The 26,986-nt window shown below is 42.1% G+C and overlaps 1 protein-coding gene across 13 annotated transcripts; it reads right to left on the bottom strand.

Annotated features, from left to right (window-relative positions):
- Window positions 1-239: 239 nt before the first annotated feature.
- On the bottom strand, window positions 240-26,959 carry KIAA0753 (KIAA0753 ortholog). 13 transcript variants are annotated; one of them, XR_010616052.1, is made up of 16 exons: window positions 25,960-26,946; window positions 24,939-25,551; window positions 24,130-24,236; window positions 23,773-23,835; window positions 22,734-22,949; window positions 21,611-21,821; window positions 20,455-20,654; window positions 17,988-18,157; window positions 16,855-16,942; window positions 15,360-15,533; window positions 14,231-14,312; window positions 11,851-11,971; window positions 11,470-11,694; window positions 9,615-9,992; window positions 8,236-8,379; window positions 240-499 (listed from the first exon to the last, which is right to left on the bottom strand). XR_010616052.1 is itself a non-coding variant. In XM_065695210.1 (14 exons), the coding sequence occupies exons 1-14, from the start codon at window positions 26,047-26,049 to the stop codon at window positions 9,875-9,877; spliced, it is 2,478 nt and encodes an 825-aa protein (XP_065551282.1). In that variant the 5' UTR covers window positions 26,050-26,946; the 3' UTR covers window positions 9,484-9,874. The 13 variants fall into 13 exon arrangements, 2 of the variants coding, with proteins under 2 accessions (XP_065551282.1, XP_065551283.1); XR_010616050.1 differs by lacking the exon at window positions 240-499 and adding an exon at window positions 6,347-6,821; XR_010616051.1 differs by lacking the exon at window positions 240-499 and adding an exon at window positions 6,828-7,087.
- Window positions 26,960-26,986: the final 27 nt, after the last annotated feature.

Here is a 26,986-nt window from a genome sequence, read left to right as displayed (position 1 = left end):
AAATTCTCCGGCAGTAGATACACCTGCTTTGTGGCTGCTCATGCCAGTGAAAGAGCCAAAGAAGCTGTCCAGGATCCAAGAACAAGCCTTGAGATGGCAGCTCTTGGAACGTAACCTCAGATACTTTAAGAGGCCTCTCCACACTGTTTACATGTTACCCACAGCCAAAATAAAAAAGAGACAGGATATGCTAGAGCTCAGCACTTTAGAGAGCAGCATTCTGCCAAAAAACAAAAGGAACAAAATCATAATCAGAGGCATAACAGAAGATAGCAATGGATGGGCAACGAGTCCAACAGAGACTTTATGGTATTCCCAGGTACAGTGAATTGTCTAGCCAGAAGGTACATGGCTTGGTGAGGAGGCTGTGATGTTGCTGGATTGCTCCTAGCTCTGGTTAATCCCAGATACCAGAAAGGCCTCGTACACCCTTTATTACTGCAGTTGCACTCACTGACACCAGAAATACTCAGCTTCGCAGCTGAAGCTGGATGTGTGGCTGTAAAAAAAGAAGATAGTGATAAAATTGGAGGGTCCCTCCATTTCAGTGGATAAGAACGCAGCATCTGTTCTTTCAGTGTGGAAAAGTCTATCGATTTCCCAACGTTTCTTTTCATAAAGACCGCGTGTTTTCCTTAAAACACTGTTATAGTGGCTTGATGCATTGCTAGGAAGCCTCTTCCCGGAGCCTGATTGCTGGTCCATAGCAGAGCAAAATGTTAGGAAAGACCAGCAGGAGGAAGGACTATGGAAAAACGCAGTAAGATTCATTGCTGAATATCAGCTTGATCCTAAATCCATCTTTTTCTTTTTTTTTTTTTTAACTAAATGAAGGACTGGGTTTTAATAAAAACACCCCCTCCCCCCCCCCCCCAAAAAAAAACCCAAAAACAAAACAAACCAGAAAACAAAACCTAACAACAGACAACTGCATACATTCCGGAGAACAAAAATTAAATGTTAAAGGAGTAAGGTGACAGCACAGCTCTGCGTGCTTTAGACAGTAGGCTATTTTTAGCCATCTGCTTCCTAACTGAAATGCTGAGGAGAGAGGGAGAAACCGTGATACCAGGCTTTTTAAAAGCATCTGTGGAGCATTCCTGTTCTGCAGCACAGCAGTTGTGTGCGCAGACATACCCAACCTCAATCCCACTGGCTTGCTCAGGCACAGGCCAGTCTCAGCTAGGGCAAACTGTTCATCCTGCTGCTGGGAGCGACACTGCAAGGGGCTGAGCTCTGCCATAGGGCCGCAGCTCCCAGCACCCAGCCAGGCTTATGGAGAGCTCACTGCATGACAGACAAACCAGGGTGAACCGTGCTCGCGTTCCAGCCCCACTGTGAGCGAGGTAAGGGAACGGAACCTGAGGAGTTGGGCAAAGAAGGGTAGCTGAAGTTGTATCTGCCCTACACAGCACGATAGAAACATTTACATAGAGCCTGCTGTGCATATGCTGGGCAACTCCATGCACATAATTTCCCTCGGTGGCACCCATAGCCCTCTTATATATCAGTACCATTAAGAGAAGGCTACGGAACCATCTGTGTAATGCATGGGAGAAACAACATCAAGCATGCAGAAACTATGCTTCCAAGGCTGATATTTTCAAGCTCCTCCATGAGCCTCAAGCTCAGCTACTCCAGGTCACAGTCAGCCTTTCCTCGTCTGTGACAAAAGGGAGTTTGACAAATTTTTGACACTGTCTTCATCCTGGTCAGTTTTCAAAAACGTTACTGGACTGCAGGTATTCCCCCCCCACCACCACCTCCTTGCCACAACTCAATTCATATCCCCTTTTGGCACCAGCCAGGTGCATTAAGCAGACATTCACAGTATTCAGATGTTTGGGTAAGATTCAACCCAGCAGCAAGATTGTTGTGGAGAGAGACTTGCCTCTTCAAATTGTTTCTGCATAATTCACTGTCTAAAGAGTCAGTGTCACACTGCCCACAGGACTAAACATACACAAGGCAAAACAAGTCCATTGGGTCTTTCCCCACAGCACTGACACCCACTGATCCAGAGCCTTGCCCTCTCTTGGGCTATGCAGCAAGGCTCTGCTGGTCTTAGACTGGTAATGGGGCTGGACTCCTTCTTAGCAAAACCCACAAGGTACAAGAGGTCACTAACTTTCACCCCAGCCCTAGGGAATGCTGGCTGTGCCTGCAGGAAAAGTCCAAGCCTGCAACTGTTTCCAGGCTGTTTGTCATATTCTAGAAATGGACTGAAATCTGGATCAGAAGACAAGTTTATTTGGGCTTAGATTCAGAGACAAAACGCACCATCAACAGCTTTGTCACAAAGCAGAAAAGCAGAGTCCTTGGACATCAAAAGTGCGTATTTTAGAGCCTGCACACCACCACTCCACAACCTACCCCCAAAACCCAAGGCTAGCAAGGGCTGCTGGAGAAGCAAAAGATGATGTTTCAGAAAGGGAACAAACGTGCTACTTGCTGACCTTTATTTGATTTCTTTGTGTTATTCTCTGGGCAGCCTTCATCTTATACAGTTGGTTCTAGTTCAGGCAGATTTCAGGAGACTCTAAGAGACAGCTTAAGGAGCTGCCTGTATGGAATTGCCCAGCTTGATCTCCCTGGAGCATCTCAGTTTGGGCCTACTGGAACAGTGCTCTTTATGTTTCACTAACACTGTGGACTTCCTGTTCTGTGCCAGCTCAAAAAGTGAAAAATTGCTATAGTGAGTTAAAAGAAAAATTAAGAGGAAAAAGAAAGAGTCAGCATGTGCATTTTAAGAGGTTTATTAATAACTGACACGGATAGTGCCACCTCCTGCTGATATAATCATTGTTAAGCATGTGCTCCTGAGGTGGTTAGAAACCTACACTGGAAGTCTTGACAACAGAAACAGCTTTTCTTTCTTTGCTTTTTAAAGCAGCTTACTTGCTCCGTCTCCTTCCTGCTCACCCTGTTCGGGCTGGGTGGGTCTTTCCTCAGCCTCAATAGACTGGTTGCAGAGGCAGGAGAGGGAAGCCAGAGGGATGGGGATTGACGGAGAAAGCAGCAGCAGCCTTACCTTTACCTTAATTCATGCTACTTAGTTTCATATTCAGAACAAGCTTCTTTTCCCAATTAAAAGACATCAGCCAATTGTGTAGGGCATAACCTTTCATTTGAATTTCAGCCACATTTACAAACCTCAGAGACAAATGCAATTTCCAGTGAAAACACCTTGATGGTGAACTAGCTTCTTACAATACGAAGGCCAGGTTCTCTGTAGCTGCCCCAAACAGAAGGCCAAATCCTGACAATTGCTGAGCTCTAAGTGCAAACTGAAATTGCAGGAGCTTGTCACTACCAAGAATTCATTGGAACAACTGAAGACCAACTCCCCAGAAATGAACCCTCCTAACACTGCTGTTCTGATGTGTGACTCACAGAAGGAACAGCCAAACATAAAAGATTAAACCAGTTCAATAAATATATAAATGAGACTCAGATTTCCACCAGAGGTCAAAGCCTGCAGAAATCTGGGATTGCTGCATTTCTATCAGGCAGGTGCAAGCGAGACGTCTTAAGCTTTTGTTCTGCTCGTTACAAGGCTGAGCAAAACTTCCCTGAAGACACAGAGGGTGGCAGCAGAAAAAGAATTGCGATTTATTGGGTTTTTTTAAATCAGCATTTTCTGCCCCTGACTTCAGCAGCACTGGTTGTTCTCTTGCTTTGCATTTGGTTTGATCAAGATAATTTCACTCTCTACCACTTGCTCAGGGACAAATGCATTACAGAATAAGTATTTAGACAGCTGTAACCAAGTGATAACCAATTGGCACTGCTTCCATTTCAAAGACAGAGTAAACTCCAAAGGCATCTTGCATAGCCTAAGGTACATGTTTCCTATTAATACAAATCAAGACCTAACGAACAACAGTACAAAAATGAAATGGGCCTAATGGAGTTAAGGCATGTTACCAGAAACAGCCAGTTTCCCTTTCAGCTGTCAGCGGAGAGGACAGACTAAGGAGACGCTGGTTTTCCTTGTCAAGCCCATTACAATTTCCAACCCCCTCCTTTTTCATCATCTATTTTTACATAATCTGCCCACAGAGACAGGCTTTGTGGTACGTCAGGTATGAACAGCCCAGATGTGCCTGAGAACGAGCTGAGCAGAACACAACAGTCCATTCAGGTACCCTCATGGGGTTCACTGTACAAAGAGCAGCTGGCGCCAGATCAGCACTGCCAAGTTGCTGATGGCCTCAGAGCAGTCTTCAGCTGGGCCAGACCAGCTTTTTGCTGTCAGCCCACAGACCTGCTAAGCCCAAAGCTGCCATTGCTGCAGCACAGAGTGCAGGGCACAGGGCTGACATGGTTCCTTCTGGCCTCAGCACCTTGAAACACCAGCCAAAAAACTCCATTGATGTAGTTTGATTTCCAGTTCAAACACAGCCTGCAGAGAGGCTCTATGCAGCTACTAATCCCACACAGACCCCTGCTGAAGAACTTTTTACAACTACAGGGATAATGTAGGGTAGACTGGGGAATGGACAGACATTTTACTCACAAAATTATCTAAGTTAGAGCCTTTCCTGGCCTTCAAGCCTATTAAACCTTACTGTTTTCCTCAACTCTGACACATATACAAACAGGAAGCCAAAACCTTTCCCAAAAGAGGAAACAATAAAGGAATTCTAATCAGCTAACACAGAAAAATCTTTACAGGACACCCTCCCTCCTTCCCCCTCTCCCCACTTCTATGTCTTCCACAATTAATAAGCCCACCTTACATCACACAGTGCCCAGGCTGAGATTAAACAAAGGGCTTAGCAGGCTAGAGCATCCCTCAAGCTTTCAGTCCTGCAGGTTTATTCCTTCACAACAGGGTGCTGTTATACACTGCTCCAGCCCTTTCAGATCAGGGCTGCATTCACTCCCAGCTAAGCAGGCTGGCACAAGGTCAGGTTTATGTAACACGGTTACAAGAAACAGCACTGAGACAGATCACTAAGGGAATCAATGACATCCAGTCCCCATTGATTTTAGTGTGAGCCCAAGCAGCTTCAAAAATCACCAGAGTAAGCCAGGCTCTGGCTCCACAGAGTTTTAGGGTATTAGAGGGTGGAAGATGAATGCTTAGTGCATAAAAAAAGGCACAGTTCTCACCGTATACAAAGTGCCATTAATCCATGTTATCTAGGTCCTGAGAAAACATTCCTAACAGCTAACTGAGCGTGACTTGAGAGACACTCAGACATAATTCATGCTTTCTCTTTATTCCATTCCTCCCCCAGTTCTCACACTATTCTAACAGTATGGTCCACTACGTATTCCCCAGAGGAAGTCTACCGACACCAACCTCTAGAGCACTGGCCTGCTCCAGAAATCTGAGCGCACAGCAGGGACCAGTCTCACTCCTCCAGCTGGTTCCCGGGCAGTTTTCTCAGTCCCAGAAGGAAACACACAAAGTATTCAGCAATGCCTGCTGCAGAGAGAGGTGGAACCAGCAAGTACACAGCCCCACACAGTCCTGAGCCGCAGCGTTTTCACGCTGGTTACCTGCTCATACAGGCTAGAACCAGTAACAGCAGTCACTGCAGCTGTGGCCAGGCCAACCCAGCTGGCTCCTTTACTCCCAACACAGGACTATGGGCTCTTACCTTCTCATGGCTACTGTAAGATTGCTTTGTCTTAGCCCCTTGAACCACTAGCCACAGCAGCACCACCACCATCTGTGGCATGTACCCCACTTTGTAGCGTGACCCTTGTCTTCTGTGAGCGCGCCTTTGGCACAGACTGAAAATACAAATCTCCACTGAGGGAAAATGGGGCAAAAGGAAAGCACTGACTGCAACCTTGATGCAGTGGGACCATATTCTGTGTTGGTTTTAAAGCTGGAATCTATAGCTAGATTTACAAGCTCTATGTGGTATAGTAGGAATTTGATTGGAGGAAAACTCATGTAGTTCATGAATTAGCTCAGAGTTCAGCAATTTTTACATACATCTGGGCAAATCAGGGAGCTGCTTAAAAGAATATTTAAAATGAAAGTAAATATATTAAAAATCAGTCCTTAAAAAATACTGCTCAGTCCTTTTATCAACATGTCTTTTGCATAACAGAGGTTGCAACAATGGGCAGAAAATAACACACAGGCAAAGCACAAGGAAACAGATGATAAAAGATCAGTTGGGACCACTGTCCTTCACCCTGCTCTTTTTTAATCAGACCAGACTACCATCTTAAAACATAAAGTGCAATCTAGTACTTCAAACATGTTGTAAGAGAGAATGTGGTGTCATCTGAAGAAAAAAAAAAAAAACAAAACCAACCCAAACCTAACCATTATGTTCTTCCAGGACATACTTAGAGAAGACATACTGAAGCAGATCTTGTATTTGGCAGATAACTGATGGACACATACATCGTGAACAGAGCCCCTTTACTGATGGACACATACATCATGAACAGAGCCCCTTTACTGATGGACACATACATCATGAACAGAGCCCCTTTACTGATGGACACATACATCATGAACAAAACCCCTCTTCCTGTTGCTGCTGAATCTGTTCTCAAAGAAAAAAAAAAAATTACAACCAAGCCACCCAAACAAAAAAATCCCCATTTATTTTTCCTGCAAGGAAAGTAGTCCATAGAGAAGCAGGATGTGCAGAAAGTTCACCTCCAGGAGTAACCCAAAGATACAACAAGCCAAAGAAGAACAAGTTCAATTATGCTCTTACTTTGACATTAATGGAAGTTGAATTAGGTCCAGCATTAGTAGAAAACAGCATCTCTCCAAAGCAGTGGTAGAGCAGCCGCTGTTGCCATAACTACCTCACTCCCAGAAGCACGCGATTTAATTCCTATGGTTAAATATTTACAGGGCAGATTGTATGATTTCAGGAGCTGCAGGAGCAGCTCACAGAATGCAAATCTGTTTTCAAGGTCCTCACAGAGGATTTCTGGAGTCACCCCTCAGCTTCCTGCTTCATTGCTCCCTGCACACCCGGTTATCCGCCATGAAAGAGGAGCACAGCTGCCCCAGGAGGGAGGACAAGCCGGGAAACAAGGGTGCTCATGGCACAGCCTGGGAAAGTGACTGCACCAGCAGGACACAGTCCCACAGCACCTGAGCAAGGCAGGAGGGCAACAGTCACAGGTTGCACTCACAGTCCAGGCATCATCAGACCACAAAGCCAACGAGTTGGAGCCAAGGGCAAGCGAGTCCGAGCAGGGACCAGGGAGGACATGGCTGCACCTGCAGCACAACTTCAGCAAGGACCAGGGATTTGCCTGACCACAAGGGGGCCTCTCAGCCACAGGCAGAGGTCCCAGGCAGGCTAGGCAAGGTGGTTAATGCCTGTTGGTACACCCAGTATAGGGCACTGCCCTTGCACCAAACTGATACTCTTCTACCAGCCATCATCTAAATCATCCTGACCCACTCTGTAAACTTAAATTCTATTTCAGCTATATATGACTGCAGCAACTGGTATTTGCTGGAGTCATCCACATGTCTATAGAACTACTGAATTCTTTCATGCTGTTTTTGCATCATCCTTCTCATAGCTCTGACACTGAAGAAGCTTGCACATAAAGAACCAAGAAAAAAAAAACAACCAAACTCAAAACCAGGCCTGCAAAGATCTTACAATGAAATCTCCAAGAAAATGTGTGCTTCACTACATATACCACTAAAACACTCTTTATATCTGAAACTGCTTATGGTACTCCCCCATGACTTAGCTTTAAAGTACAGACTGAGGGGCACGACACTGCTCTAAATAAGTGCATGGCCAGTTTACACAGCTGCGTAGCATGTAGATGCATATTAGTTATGCAGTTAACAATTGCAGTGGTATTATGGTTGCACATTTCAGGCCCATATACAGTCTCTGTCAACATACTGTGACAAGAATTATGCATGTACATAATGTTTTCCAGCTCAATGCCAGTTTGTCCCTTAGGAAAAATGACATGCAGACTCACCTTCAGATGAGCCCCTACAATTACGAAATTTCTCAGAGCAGAAACTTTGCAATTGTCTAGCCTGCCTGTGCAAATAATGCATTACAAAATCCTTTAGTTAAACTCCTTAGGAAGGACAGAAGAGCGTGAAAGTCAGGGATCCTACCTAAAGCCTTCACTCTCCACACATCTCTGCTCCAATGTGGCACACAAATGCCACAAAATTCTCATCCAGAATAAAAGTTCACTTTGGCATCAGCAGTCAGAGCATACCATGGTACCACGGGATTTAAGAGGAAGTATGTTTACCTTGACAGATGACCACATTGCTTCAAGGCATATGGTCGGTAGTCTGACTCTTGTAATGCTGCCACATACTCCCTTGCATGTTCGGTGCTGAGTATTCCAAACAGGTTCAGATGGAAGTTCTCTTAAATTACACTACATTCAGGCCTAAGAAACAAGTGCAGTTTATTAGAAAATGAAATATCTTGAAAATAATTTGACAAGCATGTATATATTATATATATACAGAGAGACACTGGCTTTAAGTCTTTTGGACTTAAAACCACGCTTATCTCTATAACCTCAGAAATAAAAAAAGGTAGTGTTTAAATTACAGAAATCAAAGTCACACATCATTACATTTGGTGCAAATTTCAAGACAAACAAAACAGTAAACCAGCCTTCAATAAAAGCAATAATTTTTAAAATGTGTGTTCTAATTAGAGGAAATAAAAATAATCTTAGGTTAAAAATTATTCTGTTATAGGTTGAACAGTATTGGAGAAAATAAATTTGTCAAAGGAAACACACTGTCATGTTGGGGCTTGGGTTACCTCAAAGGCTGAATACTACCGTAAATTATTACTCACTGCTCCCTCCCAAACTAGCACTTTGATTACTTGAAATAGACAATTCAACAGTGCAGAAATGCCAGCTGTTAATTTATTTCATTGTTCTCTTTATCTGTGGGATTCTTAAGAGTAAGGAATGAGGCTGGATCACTGAATACTGATAAATAGTATTTTAGAGTAACTTGAAGAAAAAAAAAAAAAGGAAGAAAATCTCCACGATATGCTTCTATTGAAAGGTCTTGTTTGTCTGTGCATAATGTACTAGTGATATTCAGAAATCAGGAGAAGAGGTACTACATTCAGAAGCTGACTGCAAGAGTCCAATCAGGCTGGTGGCCTGTGAGCATGACGAGTGACAAGTGTTTACATCAACTTAATGCTGTGCCATGAAAATCCTTCCTTTGGATAGCCACATTCCCAAAAGAACCAACCCTAGTATATATACTAAGTGTGGTGGTCAGACAGCGTTTCTTACACGATTCTGAAAGCCCTAAACAGCGTATTAAACAGCTTTTACTCTGGACTGCTCCATCTTGGCTTTAGAAATACCAATAATGCTTCATTCTTCCAACACAGCTATCAGATATATTCAACTAGTTTCACTAAGAACACTAAACCAAACCCTACAGCTCCCTTCTGAGGTAGATAAGGCAGACTCTCTCCACTTTAAAGCAGAAAATTGAGGCACAGTACAGCTAAGTCGATGACGCTGCTTGAACCCAGTCGTTCTCCCAGTATTTTATTCTATTAAGAAAATCATACATAAAAATGAATGAAGTAATACAGGCATACAAATAGATCAGTATTCTTATCAAAATACATAAACTTTACCTGTCACAGTTTACTTCATTCTGTTGAAACACTGGCTAAAAACACAAAGGTCCCAGTAAATGCAGTTTAACAAAGTCTGAAAAGGAAAACATTATGATAATGGTTTTACAAAAACCTGAGGTGAATCCTTTATGGATTCAACTCCTTTGGTGAACAGAATCTCACAGAGTTCTAAAAAACACAAAATATTACATCATCTGATAAGACCATTACAACCAAGGCTGACGTTACATTTGATAATGGGGCAGATCTGAAAGCCTTTACTGCATTGGCTGCAAAAACTCAGACGTGAACACAGCTTCTGCATAATCCTCACAAACATCCTGCAGCTCTGCTGCCACATCACACAGGGCTTCTTCTGTTAACTGCTCTGCAAGACTGAGGGAGAGGAAAAAGAAAAGGTTCAGAAAGTAAACTTCCAAATTCCATTCATTCATTCATTCCACTGCTACAAATGCTCTGATTTCAAAAGGCAAATATCCATGTTTTTTCATGCTTTCTATTGTTTAGCCCAAGAAAATAGGTGATACATGTTCTCACGTGTGTTGTGTAAGATCCCAGAAATTCTATCCTCAGTCTGGGTCATAGCAAAGGACACTCTGAGCTAAAGTGTTAAGAGATCTCAGTTGCTTTGTTTTTTCAAGCTCATAGATACTCATCCTGCTGTAGGAATAAGAGTTGACATGCTGTGCTGCTCATCCAAAGGCTGCTGAAACAAATAGGAAGCCTCTTACTGATTTCAGCTGCCACTGAATCAGGCTTTACTGAGAGCAATAAAGTTTAAGAAAAAATGAGAGGAGAAATTTCACTTTTCAGTGATCTCTGGAGCACTGTAACAGATGTTACAGAAGGGAAAACTATTTCAGTGTAAGAACCCAGTTGCTTACTGGCCTGTTGAAAACTGCTCTTCAGTTTTGCATATATTCTGAAATATCTTAAGTTAGTCTGTTAGTCTTCCTCAGACCTTCTGACCGTGGCACAGGAGCGTTTCTTTCAAACATGCTGGGATACGATTTTATGGAAAAAGATTTGTAATGCCCTCTGCTGGTAAGGATAAGTCAATGAAGCATGCTGTACAGCATTGCAGTTTAATTCCAAGGAACAACATGTATCACATAGCAACGGTGGAATTCAGCTGTCAGGAGAGATTACTACCATTTCATTCATCTGCCAGTCCCAAGAAGGTGCCAGTCCTTGAACTACTCATCACACCAACTGTAAACAGGAGTACAGTTTAGAAGGCAAAATGACAGTACTGAGAACTGACAAGGCATATTTCAGGGAGATTCAAATGGAGTGGTCTAATCACAGTTACTAAAACCTCTGCCTAATTGGGCAAACCATCACCACACCTGATTAACTTCACATATGCAAATAATCTCAAATATTGCAGGACCTGTTCCTGGAAACACTAATGTAGATGCCAAATGCCACTCAAATGAGCTGTATCACTGATTTCAATGCTACTACATAATCCCTCACCACAAAGATTAAAACTTGTATGGTATTTTACAGTGCTTTATTACTTTTTCATTCACAAAAAGTTAAGTTTTGTTTTCCTTCAATTTACCTGTTGACAATAGTCTTCTGAAAATAACTTAAGTCACCCTGTATTTCACACCGTTGTTTCTGTGGTAACACCACAAAGACGGGAAAAAAATCATCACTCCTACAGGTCATTCTGCTCCCATATCCTTTCCTCCCATGAACACCAAGTAGAGACACAGTCCAATAGGCTTCTGGCTTTCAATATGGAATTTAAATGGCCCCCTCCCAATGCTTTTCCCTGAAGGACAGAAAAACCCATCCAGCAGCTGACACATTCACATCAGAAACACAAAGATATGTCACATACCTCTCAGCAATCTGCCATGGATTGAAACTGCCAACTGCCTCATGGGAAATAAGCTTTAAGTGATGCTTGTATCTGCTGTTATAATCCAAGATGCTCTGGAGCATATGTTTTGGCACAGAAAGAGACACACAGCCCTCTTTCTGTACAGAATTACGAGTCAAGGGCGGCAGAATGTCATTTCCAGACTGCAATTTCTCCTCTGCTTCTTTGTTTTCATCAGTACCACTGGAAAAATGAAACAGTCATTAAGCCAGAACTAGATTTCGAATACCTTTTTGAAGGACCAGAAAATCTCTTCAAACAGTAACCGCAACTTTCTGTAATGAAGACACACAGTTGATATGCACCACAGCCTAGTGTAGGGCCAAATATTCTACTTACTTGCCATCAAAAGGTTTTTCAAATAAAATGTCTGTTTCTGGCTCTGTGCATCTGGTTACTGTGGTTATCTGAATTGGAGGAGGAGATGCAGGTCTGTCAGCAATTGATGCAATTTGCTGTTCTAGAAGGAAGAAAATAATATTTAAAATTGTTTCTTTGGAAGAGAAAAAGTACATTTACTGCAGGTAAGTCCTCATAAATACTTTTGCTTCTTTTAAGGGAAAGTCTTTCAGATAAGTAAAGTACTGAACCTCCTAATATGTATGTTCAATGTAGGATTTCCAAGAGCTCAGTGTATTAAAGCTGAGCATTTTAGAAATCCTACCTTTAGGACAGTTTGTTGTGTCAGTGGGCACTTCTACTGAAGAGACAGAAAATACCACTCTAAAACTAGTGTAGTGTATTGAGCTTGGCAGTAAATCCAAGACATGGGAAAAAAGTCCAACAAGATTTGGGCTAAGCCTTCACCAGTCTTATTCTGAGATTTTCCAACTGGTATAAAACAACACCATTCCATTAAAGTCAGTATGTGATCAGATATTCAGCTTGAAAAAAAATCAGTGTAGCTTCGTGTCGTGGTTTAAACCCAGCCACGCAGCTTGTTCTCTCACTCCCCCCCTTCTTTCCCTCCCTCTTCTCCTCTCTGTCCCTCCAGGAGTATCGAAAAGAATGCAACTCCCATGGGTTAAGATAAGAACAGTTTAGTAACTAAGGTATAACACAAATCACCACTGCTACCACCAATAATAATAATTGTAAAGGAAATAACAAGAGGAAAGAATACAACACCTCAACAACAGCCGACCAGTAACTCACCCCACTCCCCCCAGCCGAGCACCGACTGATACCTCGTCCAACCCTGCAGTGAACTCGCCCTTCGGGGTAACTCTCCGTTACATCCTGGGCATGACGTGCTGTGGTATGGAATACCTCTTTGGTCAGTTTGGGTCAGGTGTCCTGTCTCTGCTTCCTCCCAGCTCCCCCTCCTCCCTGGCAGAGCATGAGGCTCAGAGAGTCCTTGGCCAGAGCAAACATTTGAGCAACAACTGAAAACATCGGCGTTATCAGCACTGTTCCCAGGCCAAAAATCAAAACCACAGCGTTGCACCAGCCACTGAGAAGGAGAAAAATAACTGCTACCGCAGGAAGCAGGAAGGAAGCAGAGACAGGACACCTGACCCAAACTGACCAAAGAGGTATTCCATACCACAGCACGTCATGCCCAGGATGTAATGGAGAGTTACCCCAAAGGGCGAGTTCACTGCAGGGTTGGACGAGGTATCAGTCGGTGCTTGGCTGGGGGGAGTGGGGTGAGTTATTGGTCAGCTGGTGTTGAGGTGTTGTGGTGTTGTATTCTTTCCTCTTGTTATTTCCTTTATCATTATTATCATTGGTGGTAGCAGCAGTGATTTGTGTTATACCTTAGGTACTGAACTGTTCTTATCTCAGCCTGTGGGAGTTGCATTCTTTTTGATTCTCCACTCTGTCCCTCTGGGAGCAGGGGGAGGGCAAGAAATGGGGGAGTGAGTGAACGAGCTTTGTGGTTGGGTTTAAACCATGACAAAAGGGAAGAAATAGGAGATGCAAACTAGAAGGCAAGTATCTGCTTGCTCCTGCCTAAACAAATTGACAGCAGGACAGAGACTTCATACCTTACCTCAGCCTGTGAATGATAAATAGTTTGGAAATTATTAGCATGAAAATGATCACTCCTAAGTAATTAATGGCGTTTCAAAGAAATCAAGTCAAATGAGAACACACTAAATACTCTTCTCAAGATTAAGATTTACAGATTTGCCAGTATCTCAGAACTGAAGACAGACAAATCATGCAGAGCTTAACAAGAAAACAAGTAAAGTGGCTTTAGGATTAGACCTTAGTGGCTTTAGGATTAGGCCTCAGACTTAGTAAATTAGCTGTCCTCTGCAGTAAATTCAAGTAGTGAATTGGAGGGTATGTACTTATGGAATATCACTTTCACTGCAAGAAAATCACTACATTTTGGTAGAAAACATTTAAGCTAAGGAACGCAAATGCCTAGAAAAGGGACAACATTCAAAGTTACTTGATGATTGGAAGAATGTGTTAAAGATTCCTATCCTTCAGGTAAACTGCACTAGCAGTGTTTTCCACCCAAAAGCAACCCCAACAAAGGCAATTAGAAAATGGCAGCCAGTTCTCAGATGAAATTCTTCCCCTTTACAATACTGATTTTAGAACTAGATTTTAGAAACAGTCTTCTGAAAGGAGCACCTATAGTAAAAAACGTGTCTGGATAGTGTTATTTGACCACACATAATCAAATTATTTTTACTTCACAGCATATGAACTTAAAGATACAGATTACAGAAAAAACAAGTTGTATTAAAAAGACAGTTACCCATTTTGTCTTCCTGGGCCCAGAACTCCAAATCACTGTAGACAATGTGGGTGAATCTCCGGCGTACAGCCTCCTGGTATCTCTGGTTTTGAACATACAAATTCCATCAATTAACAAACAGTTAGCAGTTCAGCTGTACTGATTGTTTTGACCCAATCAGAAAGCAGGTCTTGATCCTCTGTGGTCAAAGTAGGCTTATTTTGCCTAGTTAACACACAAAAGCAGTAGGTGTGTGAAATCACAGATACTCCTCTCATTCAAAATGCCATACTTGGAAAATGTAACTAGTCAGTAGCATGACAACTGCTCCTATTTCAGCTCAACAGCAGCTAGCCAAACAACTGAAGGACCCTCAGCTGTTCCTGCCTAACTACCAACAGACAAATCAAACGTGTGCTTAAATGCCTCGTATGATAAAGACACTACACAATGTAAACTTCATGCTTCCAAGTTACAAATGGATCTCTAGAAGCAAATGGCACTAAGCTCTGTAGATCTGCATTACAATATATTTCACTGAACAGGAAGGTTGAAATGGGACTTGAGCCAGAAAGTGTACGAAAGCTGATAAAAATAAAAAATAAAAAAATAAAAAAAAATTTAAGAAATCAATAAATGAAAGTTCAAGTCAAGGAAATCATAACCTCATTATATTTACATAGAAAGATGGACAAATAAGGGCACAGATAACCATATATTTTCTGACTTTCCCCATGCTGCCCTGTGAAATATTCTGAATTGTCAGAGCATATTTCTGAGATGCTCATGCTCTTGGGATCCCAGAACACACAAAAAAATCGTATTCAAATACTTTCCAATCTGTGAGACAATCAATCGCCGTACTGATTGTCCCATTCACATATTACCCAAGCCATAAAGTCTTGAGGTGGGAAGCAAACTCAGGTCTAAGGGCTCTAAAGCTAGCAATAAAACCATTAGGGCAAACCTTCTTCTGCTCTCACAGCAGTTTTGCTGGAAGCCCAAACTCCTTCCAAGTCTTTCATTTTAGGCACTGACCCAGTCAGACCTTGCTTCATTTAAGAACGTAGATACTTACAGATATTACAACTTATGGGTAGTAAACTAGAAATTAGCACTAATGAGACCATCCAAGGGAGAAAAATCTTACTTCAATTTCTTCCATTCTTTCCAACATTGACTCCAAACTGTGAGTGTCAGCCATAGGCAGAGCCTTGCTCTGGAGTTGCTCATGCTGGTCCACACTCCGCAGTTCCTGAGCAGTATCTTCCAAAAGATCATCCAATAACTTTTCACTCAGAATATCTGCATTTGCTGCAACCTGCTATTAAAACAAAACAAAAAAAACCAAACCACCACCAAACCAAACCAACCAATAAGACTAAAACAATCCCCCCTGGGATTGCAAGAAAGAAAGGAAAAAAAAAAAACCCCAAACAACTGAGGGGAAAGAACATTTCTTCCAGCAGCTCATGGAAATAGTCCAATTGCCATTCAACTTTTCCCTTCAATGAAGATCCAAATAAGTTTTCAACCTATACAATAAGACAAACCAATAAAACCAATGAATATGGAAAGCGCTTGCTAAACAACTTTGTTCCCAAATAGAAGACAGAACTGTCACAGGCTCAGAGATCAACCAGGAATTCAATAAAGTGAAGCAAAGACCCTCATCTCACAAAACACTACACACACATTTAACTTCTGATACAGGAACAGCTGCAAAGCAGCTCCAGATGGTCAAAAGTAAATACATAGGATCCAGGCCACAGCTGTAGCTTTCAGTTATGTCCAATTTTGCCAGTTAGCAATTCCATTATTCATTTACCTATATTACTTTAACAGAAAACATCTCTCCCCTTAAGCAACTGCATTCATTCAAGGTCACATCAAGGAAAAAAAGAAAAAACAAACCCCAGAAAAAAGATGTTAGAAAGAGCTTTTTCATTGTTTCACAATGTATGTGGTTACCAAACAATACTTTAGAAGGCACACTTTTAAAGATATGGCTTATGTAAGTTGAAATTGCTAAGTCTGGGAAATCATTACTACACTTCCAGATGCATTCTGTGATATGGCAAAGATTAAAAGTCATCTTAAATGTCAAACAGCTTTACTTTATGACATACAGATAGAATACACCTTCTCATATGTATGAGTTAAAAGATGGTTTACAAATGAAGAATCCTTCAAATGACAGTTTGTTTCCAAGGAGAGATTGATCTTCTAAATAAAACATAAAACCTCTCACAATAATAAAGCTTTCTATAGTACTAGTCATTAATATTACTAGTCCAAATTTATTTAGTCATTAAATATGGTATTATAAGAATAATTGAGCCAATCCTATCAAGTTCAGTCACGTTCAGCAAGGGACCGTTACAACCACTCAAAACCAATTTAAAAATGCATCTACTTGATAAGAAGCTAACAAAAAAAAGGAAAGTTTAATGCAGCTTTGCCAAAGTCTATTACTCCATTCAAGGCCCACACACTGAAATGGAAATACACTCTCCAAATGTCCAAAACTGTTGACTAAATAAATATGATTTGAAAAGTTGAAAAGATACTGTGTTGCCCCTATATAGATCTTTTTCAGCTCTAAAGGCATCCTTCAAACAGTGGCATGAGTTTGACTGTACTACCTGTGTCCTATCTAACAGAGGTTTTAAGGGCTCCCGCACTGCCTTCTCAGCTCTGTTAGCATACAGGGTTGGAGAAGCACTCCGTGACCTATGCAAAAAAGAACAAATAACAACGCCATCCTGTAACTTGGTACGACAACAGGAACTTAAAAAAAAAAAACCAACGCATAAATGGCCTTTTCTGGAGACTGGTGGAGTGGTAAGGAGACGACATCACATCTGACATCTATTAGCTCTTCAAATCAAATAACTACTTTTGCATTTTTTTTCATTTCTCCTCTGCTAAAGTCAGTGAGAACCTTCACTCCTCCTGAAGTTTCTGCTTCAGGTCATGCTAGTCTTAAAAAATAAAACAGCAGCGTAGAGGGTTACAAAATGGGCATTTTAACAACTGAAGAATGAAATAATGTGATTCTGAATATTAGTTTAGAAAACTTGCAAAACACTTTAGAGACAAAATTAATGCTGACTTTAACACCATATACGCCAGGAAATTCTGCTCAGAACCAGGGATCTCTAGTTACATTTCTGCTACTGGCAAACAGGCAACTTAATGACTACTCACAAACACTGCCTGGAAAGTCAGGCTCCTTGTCTTACTGTGCACGCTTCTCAGTACAGATCCAGCAGCTAGATCAGCATGTGGATCTCCTGCCCCAATTGCCACAGACAGTAGTTCCAAAGCTAATTTGAGGATCCCTGGTCTAGTATGACCAACATAGCTTAAAATAAACAAGCCTGCACTCTATTCCTGGCTAGGACAAAGATACATATTCTGTCTTTTTGGAACAGGAAATATTTCCCTTCTCAGCATGGTGCTGTGAAAATCCATTCTGCACACTGTGTGTTTCAGTCCATGCCCTGCCTAGCACAGTTTGGATGGTGACTTCCAGACAATACTTGCACCTGATCTAGAAAAAAAGCATAAAGCAATGGCTCTTCCCAGGCTATATGGACAAGACCACTTTGTGCCGACTGGGGAAGCATACAACTAGCAGGTAGCAACCTGTGCTGTGCCACCTGCCTTCGCAGTCTGACAGGCAGGCGAAATCCATCCCACTTACTAGTACAGATACAGCAGCATTCCACAGGAAAGCAGGGTAAAGACAGGTTCTACTCCTCTGGGAACATACCGCTTAGGTGCAACAGGTAGGTATGCACGGTTTGGAGGCAAGCAGGGTATTCTACTCTCCTTAGCAAGTCGTTTGTTCTCTTTTAGCTGGAAAGCTATAGTTGTCTCTTGAAATCGGGCATGCTTTCCTTGAGGCTTTATCTCTCTTGATTTTAGAGATTTTGGTGTTCCCTTAAAATAAACACAAGCACATTAAAAACACATATTCCAGTCGTTGAATTTTTAAAGTATTGTACGTTCTGCTTCAAAATTTGTCTTGAAGTCCTGCCTACTTGCTTTGTTGCACAGTTGACATGACTTAAAGGGAAGTACAACTGTGCCTGAACAGAACATATGCTTAATCCTACAACTCTTCTCTTTGCAAACAGTTCCAAGATTTTCAATGTTGCACTTCATGGGAAAACACTTATTTTCAGATTTTCACGCTTATACTTGACATTAACTTGGAATAGTTCCAAACAGAAGGTTTCCACAGTAACATTTTATTCAGCCATGAAACTAAAATATCACCATATTTGTATTTACTACAAGGCTCGTTCCCTCAGTATGAATTACTGCAATACTTAACCTTCCTGCTCACCAGCTGCAAGGACAGATGTGGGAAGCAGTAAAAGTTACACACATATACATCTACGTTACTGTAGCAATCTGATTTTCAAGCCAAAGATGATACTCTAAACAAAAAAAAAGGGGGATAGGTATTCAATAATAATAATTAAAAAAAAACCAAATAAAAAAAAAAAAACACACCCAAAACCCAAACCAAAAAAAAACAACAGAAAAAGCCCCACAAACTATTTACAAAAGTTTTTTGGGTTTTTTTTTGGTTTGTTTTTTTTTTAAGACCCTGAAATATTCTGTAAAGAGCTCACTTGTTTCTACCACAGAAGCCTCTGGCTGGTTGCAAGGACTTAAAAAGAAGTTTTATAATTACTGTGACCATGAAGTAAAATGTCCCACACGACATCCTTGTCTCTGAATTGGAGAGATATCAATTTGATAGGTGGACCACTCGGTGGATAAAGAACTGGCTGGATGGCCACACACAAAGAGTTGTGGTCAATGGCTCAGTGTCCGGCTGGAGACCAGTAACAAGTGGTGTCCCTCAGGGATCAGTGTTGGGACCAGTCTTGTTCAACACCTTTGTCGCTGACATGGACAGTGGGATTGAGTGCACCCTTAGCAAGTTTGCCGATGACACCAAGCTGTGTGGTCCAGTTTTGATACGCTGGAGGGAAGGGATGCCATCAAGAAGGACCTCGACACGCTTGTGAGGTGGGCTGATGCCAACCTTATGAAGTTTAACCATGACAAATGCAATCTGGATCAGGGCAATCCAACGCACTGCTACAGGTTGGGCAGAGAAGAAATTCAGAGGGAGCCTGCAGAGAAGGACTTGGGGGTGTTGGTTGATGAGAAAATGAACATGGGCCGGCTTCAGTGTGCGCTCGCAGCCCAGAAAGCCAACCGTATCCTGGGCTGCATCAAAAGGAGTGTGACCAGCAGGGCGAAGGAGGTGATCCTGCCCCTCTACTCTGCTCTTGTGAGACCTCACCTGGAGCATTGTGTGCAGTTCTGGTGTCCTCAACATGGAAAGGACATGGAGCTGTTGGAACAAGTCCAGAGGAGGCCACGAGGATGATCAGGGGACTGGAGCACCTCCCATATGAAGACAGGCTGAGAAAGTTGGGGCTGTTCAGCCTGGAGAAGAGAAGGCTGCGTGGGGACCTCATAGCAGCCTTCCAGTATCTGAAGGGGGTCTACAGGGATGCTGAAGAGGGACTCTTCATCAGGGACTGTAGTGACAGGACAACGGGTAATGGGTTCAAACTTAAACAGGGGAAGTTTAGATTGGATATAAGGAGGAAGTTCATTACTGTGGAGGGTAGTGAGGCACTGGAATAGGTTGCCCAAAGCCAGGTTGGACAGACCGTAGGGTGATATGGTTTAGTGTGAGGTGTAGGTGTGACTTTAGGGGGGTTGGAACTTGATGATCTTAAGGTCCTTCCCAACCCTAACTATTCTATGATTCTACAAATCTAAATTTGCCCAACTTATCTCCTCCTCCTAACATTAATATTAAACACAACATTACCACTGATTGCATTTTTCATGACAAAGACCAATAAGAGGAAAATATTCCAGCTTTTAAGTTGAAAAATAACCACACTAATTTCAAACAAGAAACTAATTTTGGTAACAGTTTTCCTTGCTAACGCTGTTACTCATTGGTCCTCGTCATACGGTGCATTTCCAAGCAACAGTAACACTACTGTCATAAAACATCTGATAAAGTAGTCATGACCACTAGAAATACTGTAGGCAGATGACACAGTTGATTCCTCTCTGCCTCCTAGATTGGCATAAAAAGGTTGTGAGGAAGTGCAAAGCTGGACAGTGTCTTCCATTATACAACAAATCCCAGAAGAGAAGTAGAAAAAGCATAAGTTGTTTTATGACTTCCATACCTGTGATTTTGCAGGTAATAACACACCTTTCTTCTTCAATGGGACACCTTCAAGTATGGGATCTTTTTTCACAGCTCTAGCTCTCAGCAATGCATCTGTGCTTCCTTGTGAAGTGGCATTTTTCTCTGGAGCAGGTGGTTTGCTGCCTTCTTGGAATTTATTGTGCAGTATCCAAGCACAACTGTTTGCCTTCTGAGCTGCTGAAATATTTGCAACATGTATCAAAAAAAAGCTTTTAACTAAGCATACTTCTTGCCCTTTCCTAGGGGTAGAAAGAAATACTATTCTAGTAAAAACCAGTACGAGGTATGAGAATGACACCTTAAAGAAGAAAACCAATTAATATAGGTTATGTAATAATGTAATAAGCAATGATGGCTTACATGAGGTATCAAAATACTTCAGGTGGTAAATTTATCTCTAACACCATAAGGAAGACTAAAACCCATTTCCTTTCACATATGAAGTTAAAGAAGCAAAGTAATTTATTTTTCAATAAATATATCATTGAAATGGTTGCATGGCAAACTAATAATGGAAAAAAAACAGTGTCTTCAGCTTAACAATCAGTTAATGTGTCTCTAGGTACTGAAACTGTGATTCCTGGGAAGAAGACATTAACATTTATGAACTGGCAAGAATAAAACAGAGCCACCCCCCTCAAAAGTAGAAAACCTGCACAAATCAAGGAAATTCTGAGCCAAGACTTGAGTTAATCTTTTCACTGTAAATAGTTAAGCAAGAATAGTTTTGTTGGAGATTTGCTAACAGTCAGCAACTTTGCACTCCAGAATAATGCATCAGCACAGTACTATCTAGGTAGGTATTTGGAAATATTCTGTATGCATCATTAATGTCAGCTTGTAAACTGCAATTTAGGTATACCTGTGGAAAGCCAATCCAAGTTCAACCCGCGGTTGTCTGCCTGGACAAAACCAGGCAGAACGTGATAATAACAGTTATAAGGAGGCTTATAAACCTGCAGCCTGATGCTCTCAGAGAACAGGGGAAAAAATGCCTAACAAGGCTGCGTGAGTCTGAGGACTACATATGAGCTGTCATGCACTTCTGACTGACAATACCTAACATACTACAAAACTGAGAGGAGGTGGCAAGTTAACTGATAAAAATGTATTTTAGAATTCAGAATACAAACCAGCCGAGAGACTCCTGGCAGCTGGAGGTTTTCTAGGTTCTTGGTTGTGTTGTCCCTTTAAAATGAGACGTTTGTTTTCCCCGTTTGGAGATACAAGCTGCTTTCTGGATGGAAATGCCTCAGTGTTCCTTGGAGATTTGCCTCGAGATGATGAAATACACTTCTTCATTTTTTGGGGTGTTTGTTTCTTCTCCAGCAGTGAATCCAGATCCTGCATCATATATTTAGAATGTTAATTACTCTCTCAGTAAAACTGATGTAATAGTGAGATGGAAAATTCAGAGATTCCAAGTAGTTGGAACTTTTTTAGCGTGATTCTTTTTTTTTGTGGCAGTGATTATTCCTGACAGCTTGTTCCTGCAGAAGCTTCTTTGCAGTATTAACTTAAACCTTACAGAAAAGACTTGTGGTTTTGTATTTACAATTGACTCCCAGCAAATTATCTGCTTACAGCATGTTCAAAAAGAAACAGACACAAATGCTACAGACAAAACCAAAGAAAAATGACAAAAGCCCACAACTCAGGGAAGACAGACACATCTTCCAATGCCAAGTCCAAACTCAAACAATTCTACCTCCTTTGCAATTGCCAGGCAGTCAGCACTGTTATTGTTTTCATAAGCAGTGCAGAACAGTAAAAATAAAAACACAGCTCTTACAGTTAGAACCATACTTTAAGGAAAATATCTTATAACTATGGTATCAGTTGCTTTCATTCAAATTAATTAAAATACTGGTTTTACAATGGTTCAGGTTCCATTGGGTCTTACTCTAAAAAAAATAGTCTTGTAGGTAGGAATTACAGCAGGAAATGTGAATCAGAACTTTTCTATTATACCAACAACATGTTTTAAGACATCAGATATCACTAACAAAAGGCATTTGAAGGGCATCAATAAGAAGGGCGTCAGGTAGCTTCCGTGTTTAGGATGCACATCTATTTTACACCACCATTACTTAGGAACACATTTACAGATTGAAAATACATCCTTAAAAATAACCCCAAACAACTAACAGCAAAACCCCCAAAACCCCAGTTCAATATTCTGCCATTCATGAACACACAATATAGTTTACAGTTTTGTCTTTTCTGCCTTAGCAAAACCAGAGTGTTTTTTCTTACTTCGACTTGTAGCAAAATATCTAGGATAACATCAGAAATGGAAGAATCCACTTCTAGTTTGGCAGAACAGAGAGACAGCTGTCGAATGAGACTGCCCAGTTCCTTGTAGTGGGTAGGAATCTGCTGCTCTGTTTGATCTGTAAAATGACTGGCAAATGCCTGCAAGGCTCGTACAGCTCCTCTGTGTGCTGCCGCCAACCTGGATACTGCTCGAGACTGGAAAACGAAAAATAAATGTTTTAATAGCTACAGTTTCTATGAATATTGATATTATTTGAAGAACTGTCACCAATATTTCATGGAGAAACATTCAGGCTTGGGATAATTCTGATGGATATGAGGGCATTTGTGAGACAAAACAAAACAGGCATTTAAGTAACCGACTAAAGTACTACACACCATATCAAGTATCACACTAGCTTCAGATAAAATAACCTCGTTATAACGTATTCAGATGTTTCCACTACCTGTGCCAACAGAGTACTATAGTCATGGGCTTGATCGTGATGTGCAACAATTGCACAAACATAGAACATTCTCCTTCCTCCACTTTTTATTCCAGAATAAAATACATGTGTTGGAAAAGCACAAGAGAACAACAGGACAGTAACGGCCAAAGAACCGGCATAATCTCAGTACTATCTTTCTGAAAGATACTGATCAGAGAAGAAAAGCACAAAGGGGCTGACAAGACTGAGTGACATCAATGGAAAGCTAAAAAAAAAAAATAGGCAAGAGTAGAGCCCAGTATTATTCAGAAAAGGAAGTGGAATGAAGAAGGAATTAGGAGCCACATAAAAGCAGACCAACAGCCTTCCTTTGTAGTTTACTGTAGATGGGCAAGAACTGAGAAGAACAGGGAAGCAGCAAAGGCAGTATCAGACCAAGTGAGACATAGTTCTGTGAGAATGAGATGAAAGGTGCAAGATACAAAGAGAAACTCACTTCTAGAGAGGCCTCAGGTGTACCCTAGACAAACTCAATTAGCTAGAAAGCTTCCTCTCAATTACTCACAGCCTGAAGAATAATTACATCTTACCTTTTTGGTATGTTTGACTTTATGAGGACTCAGTTTCTCTAAATCATCCTGAATTTCTTTCACCTGTTTATCAAGAAATAGGGGAACAGGGGAAAGTCAGTCAGAATGAGCTCTGTGTCTATAAATGAACAACTAATCTTCACTATAATGTCTGAGTCAAAGTTTAAATTTTCCAGCAATGATGCTCATCTCTGTCCAGTCATGAGAGAAATTAGTGACACCATTCAGACCTAAACTAGAGCGCTAGGGAAGTTCAGAGATGAGAAGATAAAATTTCTCTTGTTTCGGTTCATTTCTGTCAAATTCATCACGGTAAGCTAACTACTATGCATCCGAATTCAAAATGCTGATTCTTACCTGTTGTTGGAGTACATAAAGCATCCGAGCTGACCGTGCAGCTTGCTCCCGTCTCCTAGTGCAAACTCGCTGCTCTTTATCAGGATCTAAAATTTCTCTCTCTCCACCTAAAAAGCATGAAATGAAAAAGTTTTATGTCTTAATTTAACCTGAAAAAATCCCAATTAAGACATGAGAACAAACATAGTTCATCAATAAGCTTCTTTCATGCAGAACCAATACACGAGGTATCATATTTGCAGGGCTCCCTTGAGCAGTAATGAAAGCTAGTTATTTTAACTGTACATCATGTTTCTAGCTAGAATTTGACAAAACATTCTTATATAATATAGCCTATTAGTTATATCTTCCAAAACAACATGATCTCTTAGTTTTATGACAGCAATGCAGGTAAAGCACTCGAAGTTAGGAACAGTTAAACTTTCAAGTAGTTATTACAAAGGAACCAATGTGGTGTGCACTGTGGCTGGCTGCCATGGAGTTGGTCACCAGTATGTTGCTGGCTTGGATTTATGACTAAAAGTGTTGATAGCCCCCCAGTGTTTTGGCTACTGTTGAGCAGTACTTGCACAACATGAACTATGCCCTAGCAGTGCACAGCCTGCATGTGGGCAAGAAACTGGGAAGCGACATGGCCAGGACAGCTGACCCCAACTGACCAAAGGGATGTTCCACACCATGCTCAGCAGTAACAAAATTGGACTTTTTTGGGAAGGAAGGTAGCCATTGCTCACAGGTTAGCTGGGCATTGCATTGTGGGAGGTAGTAAGTGATTGCCTTTTCATCACATGACTGTTGTTGAGTCTTACCCTTTTTTGTCAATTCTTCAATTTTCTGGACATAGTTCTTCAACTCCTTGTGCAGACGTCGGACCTCCTGCATGCTTTTCTCTTCTTTTTTGTTGATGCTCGGCTTGGGGTCTGGCCCCGTGCCATGACTGGGTGGAGAGCCCAGACCAGCTGGTATTAGCGTTCCCTCATTTGGTGTATAGAGATAAACTTTAGTGCCAGAGGTGGCAGTCTCCACTTTGGATGCCTGACCAAGATTCTGCTGATATTTCAAGCAAGTTTGAGACTTGAGTGCATTTTTATCTTCTGGGATTTCAAATACTTCAGCCTTCTGCTGTTGTGACTTCTGGGTCAATAGAGGTTTACCGGCAGCACCTCCAAATACTCGCTGTTTCACTTGCTTTTCAAGTTGTCTTCGTTTTATGTCCCTTTTGGCGAGCTGAATAGCCAATTTTAGTCTCTCTTCAGATACCACTGAAAATACGCCAGAGCTTTTCATGCTGGGGTCCTCACTTCCACTGAGATTTCTCTGATTATTGGACGCCTTCAGTTTTTCTATTATAATTGGACGGGGATTAGAGAATCGGAGAGCCAGGTTCTCTGGAGCTGCAGGAACATTTCTGTTGAACTGGAGCTGTTCCAAAGTGTAAAAAAAAAATTGATCTAATATTACACAGGTCACTTTCCACAGGGGATGTGTCTATAGTGTCAAAAAGTAAGGAAAACAGACTTTCTTTCATATTAGAATGCATTCTGTTGTGACAGTACTTCTTCAATGTACGCAAGGTATTCCATCCACTCAGACAAATACCATTATTAAAAATTATTTTGAATTAAGCATTTAGATCATAAGTTATATTTACAGATGTGGTTTCTGGTCTATACCCTTACAAAAAGGCAGTGTGAAGATTATGTATGACAGCATCATGAAAGCGAGTATGAAGATAGCCTACTAGTGTCAATCTCAGTTAGGTATAGTCATCTTTCTGTAACTATCACAAATGAAAGCCAATACAGCATCGCTGCAGAAGTCAAATAATACCTGCGTTTGTAAAGCCTTTGCCTCGTCCCTGTAGAGCTGGGTAGTGAATGCAAATGTAGCATCAGACACTGTTGCCTTGCTTGGTGCCATCACACAGGCTTGATGCTGAAATTCCAACTATTTGTCTTTTCCTTACAATGACAACTATAAACACCAGAAAAATCAAACATTATTTCTGCCTCTCAAAAGCAATCCCAGGTCACGCATTCCCAATGCGTGGAAAGTGCATTGTGCACTCACACGGATGGCAAAAATCCTGTCATTTAAAGCATATTTTACAATTTATATCGTTCTTTTACACACCGCCACAGAGAGCTGAGGAGCACCACTACAGACAACGAGGCTCACACCATGAACCCCAAGAAGCTTGCTGCAGTACTTTTATAGCTATCATGTACCTAAAAGGGAAGCAGCATACTGCAAAGAGAACAGATTACCACGACAGCTTCAGGCTCTGCTCAAGGCACACGGTCTGTGCAAACACCGCCAGTGCCAAAGGGAAGCGGAACACGGGCATGCTCGTGCCTGAAGCTTTGCAGAGGAGGTTTAAACCAAAGGCGCTGCGCGGCGCCAGCCAGGCGCGCGTCTCCTTCGGCTGCTCTGGCACCTGGAAACTGAGCAGGCCCCGGCACGCAACGCTCTTAACGCTCTTCAACGCGGCTGAGGCTTCGGCTTCGCCTCCGCTCCTCGCCCCGCCGCACGCAGCTGTCCCCGCCACTCGCACGACGCGCCCCTCGCGAGGGGGCTCCAGCCCCACGGCCCACACCCGACCAGGCCCACAGCCGGCCCGCCCCACGTCCCGCCTCCCCTCACGGCATCCGGACGGCCGAGACTGGCACCGGGGACGGCCCCGCGCTGCCGCTGAGGGGAGAGCGGACGGCGGAGCAGCCCAGACCCACGGTGACACCGACCGGGACGCGATTCGAACCCACTCCTGCCAGCCGCCGCCGCAGAGGACGCCGGGAAGGGCGCGGAAGTACGGCGGCCGGGGAGGGGCGAGGCGGGGCCCGGACCCTGCCCCGTGACC

This window comes from Lathamus discolor, chromosome 14 (genome assembly GCF_037157495.1).
Source record: "Lathamus discolor isolate bLatDis1 chromosome 14, bLatDis1.hap1, whole genome shotgun sequence".
In the NCBI taxonomy this organism is placed as follows: domain Eukaryota; kingdom Metazoa; phylum Chordata; class Aves; order Psittaciformes; family Psittacidae; genus Lathamus; species Lathamus discolor.
The sequence above is the reverse complement of the archived record's forward strand: the minus strand, read 5'-3'. Positions and strand labels throughout refer to the sequence as shown.